This window comes from Neomonachus schauinslandi, chromosome 16 (assembly GCF_002201575.2).
Source record: "Neomonachus schauinslandi chromosome 16, ASM220157v2, whole genome shotgun sequence".
NCBI classification, from domain to species: domain Eukaryota; kingdom Metazoa; phylum Chordata; class Mammalia; order Carnivora; family Phocidae; genus Neomonachus; species Neomonachus schauinslandi.
Genome location: NC_058418.1, coordinates 3090606 through 3098569, shown reverse-complemented (window position 1 = coordinate 3098569; position 7964 = coordinate 3090606). Strand labels below are relative to the sequence as shown.

General features: G+C 54.7%; 1 protein-coding gene across 6 annotated transcripts in view; it reads right to left on the bottom strand.

The window, feature by feature from the left end:
• Positions 1–7741, bottom strand: part of TNNT1 (troponin T1, slow skeletal type) — a 10219-nt gene extending 2478 nt beyond the window's left edge. The window contains exons 1-10 of one of the 6 annotated variants that reach the window (XM_044922013.1): positions 7710–7741; positions 7588–7601; positions 7358–7393; positions 7099–7131; positions 6359–6380; positions 4169–4229; positions 3772–3888; positions 3484–3561; positions 1439–1552; positions 1065–1174 (exon numbers count right to left, since the gene is read on the bottom strand). In XM_044922013.1, coding sequence (XP_044777948.1) covers positions 1065–1174; positions 1439–1552; positions 3484–3561; positions 3772–3888; positions 4169–4229; positions 6359–6380; positions 7099–7131; positions 7358–7393; positions 7588–7601; positions 7710–7741 — 617 coding nt within the window. Of the gene's footprint in view, positions 1–1064; positions 1175–1438; positions 1553–3483; positions 3562–3771; positions 3889–4168; positions 4230–4714; positions 4728–6358; positions 6381–7098; positions 7132–7357; positions 7394–7587; positions 7602–7709 lie in introns of all 6 variants that reach the window. The other 5 variants (XM_044922014.1, XM_044922015.1, XM_044922016.1 and 2 more) reach the window with 5 other exon arrangements.
• Positions 7742–7964: the final 223 nt, after the last annotated feature.

The following is a 7964-nucleotide window of genomic DNA, read 5'->3' as shown; positions in this document are numbered from 1 at the left end:
CACCTCACTGACCTTTCACAGGTATGAGGTAGACTTTGTTTTCATCATCATCACCTCACTGACCTCTCACAAGTGTATGAGGTAGACTTTGTTTTCATCATCGTCACCTCACTGACCTCTCACAAGTGTATGACGTAGACTCTATTTTCATCATCACCTCACTGACCTTTCACAGGAGTATGAGATAGACTTTGTCTTCATCATCATCATCTCACCTTTCACAGGTATATGAGATAGATTTTGTTTTCATCATCACCTCACTGACCTTTCAAAGGTATGAGGTAGAATTTGTTTTCATCATCACCTCACTGACCTTTCACAGGAGTGTTAGGTAGACTTTGTTTTCATCATCACCTCATGACCTTTCACAGGTGTATGAGGTAGACTTTTGTTATCCCAGCCTCATTTTACCAGTAAGGAAAGTGAGGCTCAGAAAAATTACATAACGTGCCTAAGATCACACAGCTGGTAAGTGGTGGAGCAAGTGCTGAGCTTCGGTCCCCCTCACTGTGCTACCTCTGGGGCGGTGGGGGTTTCTGACTTTATGAGTCATGCCCAGACCAGAGAACATCAAGCTACCAATGAGGCCCCAGAAGGAAAAGCCCTCTGCACCCTTCCCTCTGGAGGCTTATCACAAGACATGGGCTGTCCTGTGAATGGGACGTAAAGGGGCAGATAGGGTCCCATGGGGTAGAGACTTGGTTGGAAAGTTCTCACCAGCATGTCTGGCTTTAATTCACATAAAGATGGGACCTGCCTGAGTTTCCAGGGGACATCAATAGGTCAACATAATCTCCTAACTTTTGGTGAGCCATCTTCTCTGGCTTCCCACCATATTACCTCCCAGACTCTACAGGTCATGGTACCCACAAAAAGTGGGTCCTATATCAGTGACGTTTCCCAGGGAAGACAACAGAGGCCCAGAGAGGGGGACACACTTGTCCAAAGTCACACAGCACCAGGGCTCAGACCTGTGCTTCTGCCCTCCCAGAGCTGGGTAAGAGTCCCCTTATCTCACTGTCTTTCAACAGCCCCCTCCCACCCTGAGCCCCCATCCCACCTACCGGAGCTGGTCTTCTCCCATGTGGTCGATGTTCAGAGGCTTTTTACGCTCACTCAGGATGCGCAGTTTCATCTCCCGACCTGTCTGGCGCTTACCGCGCTTTTGTTCTGCCTGAGGGTAGGGAAAAGGACATACTGAACTGTGGGACAGATCAGAACACAGGGGGTTCCTCCCCACCTTGTCCCTACACCCAGGAGTCCAGACCCCCCAGCCTCCTCCTCCCTCAGACTCAGGAGTCCAGAACATCAGCCCCTCCTCCCATAGACCCAGGAGTCCAGCCCCCAGCCCCCATCTCCATCAGGAACCAGAAATCTAGGTCCTCAGTTGCTTCCTCCCTGGGAACATAGACCTTAGGTCACAGCAGGCTGAACTCACCTTGACCAGGTAACCCCCAAAATGGGCTCCCATATTGGATAGAACCTTCTTCTTTTTGGCATCATCCTCAGCCCGCTTCTTGGCCTCCTCTTCCTCCTTCCGCATCTTCTCCTCCTGAGGGAAGAAGGGTGTTAACCCCAAGGCGTGTCCCACCCCCTGCAGGGAAGGGGTCTGAGATGGGGATGTGGGGGCTGAGTAAAGCAGGGGTCAGTCAGACCCAGTGCATGAGACAAAGTCAATGTCTGAACAGGCAAAAACGCAGACGTTCTGCTCCTGGCCCTTCCAGGCCTGGCTGTGTGACCACCTTCAAGTCCCTTCTCCTCTCTGAGCCTTAATATCCCCCAAGCAAAACTTTTAAAATGGGAAAGGGATATTCCTGCTTTTTTCTGCATTCCTCTAGTCTGAATGGCCAATGCTGAGCGTTGCTGGGTGGCCTCAGTGCAGATACTCCCCCTCTCTGGGCCTTCGTCTGCTTTATTCTCATGAGACAAGAATAACGGTGTCAGAGGATGCAGGAGGGTGACCGGTGATGGGGGTGGGGGACTTGGAGTACTGAAGCGGCTGCTGGCCTTGAGTCTGAGGACGAGGTTCTAGAATGTCTACTGAAGGCAGCCCCATGTTCCAGAAACAGTGGCTTGTCCAGACCAACTCCTGTCCCCACTGAAAGGGCTGGTGAGGTGGGTATGACGTCTGGGGCATGTCCAGCATGCCCCATCTGAATTAATCTCCTATCACTGCTGAAATTTGCAAATTTAATAGCTTAAAACAGCACAAGTTTGAGGAGCCTGGGTGGCTCAGTTGGCTAAACATCTGCCTTCAGCTCGGGTCCTGATCCCAGGGTCCTGGGATGGAGTCTCATGTTCAGCTCCCTGCTCGGTGGGGAGTCTCCTTCTCCCTCTCCCTCTGCCACTCCCCCCACTTGTGCTCTCTCTCTCTCAAATAAATAAATAAATATCTTTTAAAAATTGGCACACGTTTATCACCTTATAGTTCTGCAGGTCAGAAGTCTAAAATGGCTCTTCTGGGCTAAAATCAAGGAGTGAATAGGGCTGGTTCCTTGTGGAGGCTCTAGGCAAGAATTCACTCCCTTGCCCTCGCTTCTAGGGGCTGCCTGCCTCCCTTGGCTCCAGGCCCCTTCCTCCGTCTTCTAAGCTAGCAGAGAAGTATCTTCAAACATCTCTGACTCTGACCGTACAGGCTCCCTCTTGCAAGGACCCTTGTGATAACATGAGGCCCATCTGGATAATCCAGAATCATCTCCCACCTCAAGATCCTTAACTTAATCACAGGCACCATCTTTTGCCATGCAAGGCACCAAATTCATAGACTCTGGGAATTAGGATGTGAACATCTTTGGGAGACCAGTACGATGTCTACCATGTCACCCAACTCCTAATCTTTAAAAGTGATTCAAGTGGGCCACTCCTTGATGCCAAGGCAGATCATGTTTCCAAAGCCTACACCAATGGGAGCATTCTCACCAATCTCCTACAACTAGCCAGCAATTCACTACAAGATAGACAGGTGACCAATCTGAACTCATCCCAGAATGATGTGGAAGACAGATAAAAGAGGAGTGATAGCCAGAGTTGTTGGTGGTCACTTGCCACCCCTGCCTGAGAAGAAGGTGTCCAGTAGGGTGACTGACCATCTGGTTCACCTGGGACTGATGGGATACAGCATTTTCAGGACTTAGACCAGGAACATCCCGGGCAAACTCACGATGACCTCATCACCCCAGTGTCCACAGAAAGATGGGCCCAGGGATAGGAAGAGAAAAGCTGGGTCTTTGTAATCTTGAGTTCCTTGATCCAGCCATACCTGAAGCAAGTCACACTCTACACTTTTTTAGTTATATGAGCAAATAAAATGCTCTTTCTGCTGAATCCAGTTTAGGCTGGGGTTTCTGTCCCTTCCAACTGAGAGATCCTTGAATAATACAGCGCAAGGACTTTCTCAGGACCACAGAAAAGATCGTGAATGGGAAATAGAGCATCCAGCTGAAGAAGAAACATTTGGTCTCACAGGGCAGGGGAGGCACCTACCGCCAGTTTGGCCTGACGCTCGCGCTCCTTCTCGGTTCGGAAGCGCTGCTGTTCAGCTCTCTCAGCCCGGCGCCGCTCCTGCGGAGGGGAGAAGAATGAGGGGTTGCAGGGACGCCCCCTCCCCAAGGAGGCCAAGAGCAGAGATGAGCAAGTTTGAGTGTGGCCACCGACTTGGACAAGTTCCCAAATGATTCAGCCTCAGGTCTGTACTGGACAGGAACCATTGCCAGACCCAGGACGGCACGGGGTGAGGGAGGAATCTGCAGAACCCCACCTCCCTCCACTCACAATGCGCTCTTTCAGAGCAATGAGCTCCTCTTCCTCTTTCTTCCGCTGTTCAAAATGCACGTCAATGAGCGTCTGCAGCTCCAGCAGATCTTTCTCCATGCGCTTCCGGTGGATGTCCTGCAGGACGAAGGGTGGGGGCCGCGTCATTCCCAGGCAGTGCGGAGGGCCAGGCCCCCACCTGTGAGCGCCTCTGAGACATGTCGCGGCAGGGCCCTTGCCTGCAAAGACCGACTTGGACCGTTTAGGGGACCAGGGGCCGCTGTTCGCGATGTTCCCAGCAGGTGGCACTAGTGGCCCATGCGGTCCATTTTAGGGGACTCCAAAAGAAGGGAGAAGCCAGGGGCGCCTCTCCCTAATTTGCACAAAGGCACCTGGGGACTGGGTGTCCTTTACTTACATCGAAGTCCACACGTTCCCCTTCTGGGATCTTCGGGGGAATCAGGGGAGGGACCACAGGCCTGATGGGTGGAAAGGGGAAAAGACTGAGCAGCCTGAGCTCCCTGATGGAGCGCTGTCCAGTGTGGCAGCCAGCTTCGGGGCACCTGACAGGGAGCTGGTCCGAATCGAGATTCTGTGGGCTATCTGTGAAACACGCTGCATTTCAAACGCTTGGTTCAAACGGAAAAATGTAATATATTTCACTAATAATGTCTCCTATTGATTACATGTTGAAATGATGAAATTTCAGATATAATGGGTTGAATTAAAAAAATGCTATGAATCGGGGCGCCTGGGTGGCTCAGTCGGTTAAGCGACTGCCTTCGGCTCGGGTCATGATCCTGGAGTCCCGGGATCGAGTCCCGCATCCGGCTCCCTGCTCGGCGGGGAGTCTGCTTCTCCCTCTGACCCTCCTCCCTCTCATGCTCTCTGTCTCTCATTCTCTCTCTCGCAAATAAGTAAATAAAATCTTTTAAAAAAAAATGCTATGAAGATTAATTTTTACCTGTTTTGTTTTACTTTTTAAAGTGCAGCTTGTAAAAATACAGATGTTTTTACATATGTGGCTTGCATTAAATTTGTATTGGGTGTTGGTGCCCTAGGCCACACCTACATTCGAATTCTCTGCTTTTTAAGACAGCACTGTCCGTCGCCTGATTTGCTTCCGACTCCTCTAGCTGTCCCATCTCTGTCTCCTTGTCCCCAGAAAGCCCTTTAAAGAGTTTCGCCCTTTTATTTATGCATAGGAAACTCTCACGAGCCACATCATTCAGTCGTGTGACTTCGATTATCGTCAATTACTGAGGATTCACCACCTCTGTCTCCAGCCCAGACTCTCTCAGAGATCCCAGACTCGGGTTAATGGGTGCCTCCTGAACATTTCCGGCATTCTCACACACCATGCCTCCACGGAGCCCATCAACTTCCCCAAGACGGAGTGGTGGCTGCACCACCCCTCAGGTTCTCAGCCCAGACCCTCACCTCCTCCCTCCCCTTGCTCCAACAGCAAGTCCTGGCCTCTTCGCCTAGGCATCTCCCCAGTCTGTTCCCCCTTTCCCACCCACACCCCCTGCCCAGCTCAGGCCTCAGCCCCTCCACTGTGAACCTTCATACCAGCCTCCTCCTGGCCTCCCAGCCTCCGGCTGTCCACCTTCAGTTCATCTTCCTTCATGACTTTAGCTCAGAGCTCACCCTTAAGACAAAGTCTAAGCAACTCAGCATTCAAAGCCCTTCTCCATCTGGCTCCAGTCAACTCCTCCAGCAACTTCTCTCCTCCCTCACAGACACACACCATATTTCATGGTTCCCTGGCTATGTCATGTGCCTTTGCACCCCTGGGCCTTTGCATATGCTGTTCCCTCTGCCTGCAATGCCCTTCCCCTGATATACTGCATCCCCAGAGGCCTTGCCGCCTCCAACAAGCCTTCCCTGATCCCCCTTGCTCTCTCTCAGATCTGATCCAGTGCCTCCTCTGCTCAAAACCCTGCGCAGACCCACCCCTTCTTGCACTCTACGCTCTAGCCACAATGAAATTGGCACGACTGCCCATATCAACCCACAGAACTCTGCTTCTAGGTTTTTTTTCTCATGCTCAGATTGTTGCCTCCTTGCCTCTTCAAGCTTTGGCCCCAGTGTCACCTCCTCCAGGACCCTCTGCCCCCACGAGCTCTCATGGCCTCCACAGATCTGCCTAGTATAGGACCTCCATCATCAGAATGACCTGTGTCTGTATCTGCTCCCCGAAAGAGTGGTCTAGATCCAGCCACTGCACCGTGTGTGCTCCCCACAGCTTTCTCCTCTACAATATCCCTCCCACTTCCTTCAGCTAGTGAACTCCTCATCCCTCAGGACTCTGGTATCACCTCCCCTGGGAAGCCTTCTGTGACTGCCTACGGCAAACATAGGGCCCTCTTGTGTGCTACCATCACTGTATCTGGGTCTGTTTCACCAACAGAGCAGATGGGATCTGACTCGCCAAATGCCATGGGAAGTTCTGTGGACCATTTGCTGAAAGAAGAAATCACTGTCCTTTCCTGTTTCAAGTGCCCCACTCTCCTTTTCTGCCTTTCTCACACCCTATCTCTGGGGGTAGGGGATATATTTAGGAGGATGTGACTGGGACCCTCCCCCCAGCCCTCTAGGATCTCACCTTGGTTTGGGGCGCTCCTCTTCTAGTGGGGAGATACAAAGAGATAATTAGCAAGAGTTCATGGGGGTGGGCCTGACACACCCAGAGGAGGGAACCCCCCTCCAAGCCACAGCCCCCAAGAGCAGCTCTGGGGGAGAGGCATGAGTGGGGGGAGAAGAGGGGGGAAGGGAAATCAGGGTGGCTGTAAAGGGGGAAGAGGGTCACATGCATCAGATATACATTCAGAACTGGTGTGGGGATCCCCCTCCCACTTCTCTGGGAACCCAGGGGTCCAAACGCCCCAGACCTTCCTCCTTCTACATACCCAGAGCTCCTGCTCTTCTCCATTTACACCTAGCACTGCAGGGTGTCCCCAGCCCCTCCCCTCTGGGGACACAGGAATCCAGACTCCCAGGGAGAGCCCCTTCTGCAACTCAGGCCCCAACCTTTGAATGTATATGGAGGGAAAAAAATGACAGGGTCGGGGGCGAAGATGGAGGCGTGCCTGTTCGCAAACATCCAACCCTTCTACAAGTATTCCTCCAGGTTGGGGAAGAAGGCTTGGGTGTCGGTCTCTTTAAGAAAGAAGGGAAAGGGTTAAAGCCTCAGCGAGGCGATTTCCCTTCGTGGACACCAGAGGGCGCGCGAGCTCTCCGGGGCTTAAAGGACCGGGCCTGGGAGGGTTGCGGGGGCGCAGGGGGTCCTCGCAGGGGTCAGGGCCCGAGGAAATCCGGCTCGAGAAGCGAAGCAGCCGCGGTTACCTCGCTCTGCCACCGGCTCCGGCTCCTCGGCGGCTGGGGAGGAGGAGGCAGGGGGAGAAGCGAGGATGGGGGAGCGAGGGGGAGCGGCCAGGCCGGCGTGTGGGGGGCAGAGAGGAAAGAGAGGGGAGAGGCTGTTAAAGGACCTGAAGCCGGGGCGGTCGCGAGCCCAGTGCCGCCGGCCCCGCCCCGCCCCCGCCCCCTCCCCACCCGGCCCCGCGAGGCTGCGTCCGGCTGCAGACCCGCGGGGGTCAGGTCTCACCTTCCTCCTCCTCCTCCTCCTCCGCAGCCTCCTCTTCTGGAAAGGGGGCCGGGGGCAGAGAAGGCAGCGTTAGGAGCCCCGCGGGGGGGGCCGCCGGCCGTGCGGAGAGGGCACGCGAAAGGCGCCGCAACCCCGGAGGGAGGACGCGGGGGCGGCGGGGGACCCCACTGTCCTCTCGCCTCCCGCGCGCGTGTCCCCAGGCCGCCGAGGCCCGCCCCCTGCCCACTCACCTTCGGGCTGCTCCCTGAGGGCAGGGGTGGGGAGGAAAGGGCGAGAGGGAGGGTTAGACGTGCTGGAGGTGGGAAAGTGTCCCACCTCTCCACGCCCCAGCCCTCCCGCCAGCGCCACTCACTCCTCATATTCCTGCTCCTCGGTCTCCGACATCCTGTGTGACCTGAGGACCAGAGAACACGCGAGTGAGGTGCGGTCCCGGAGGAGAGGGGCTGGGGGCCAGAGTCCCGGGTCTGAGGGAGGAGGGGCTGGGGGTCTGGACTCCTGGGTCTGACGGAGGAGGGGGCTGGGGGCCTGGACTCCTGGGTCTGAGGGAGGAGGGGCTGGGGTCTGGACTCCTGGGCCTGAGGGAGGAGGGGCTGGGTCTGAGGGAGGA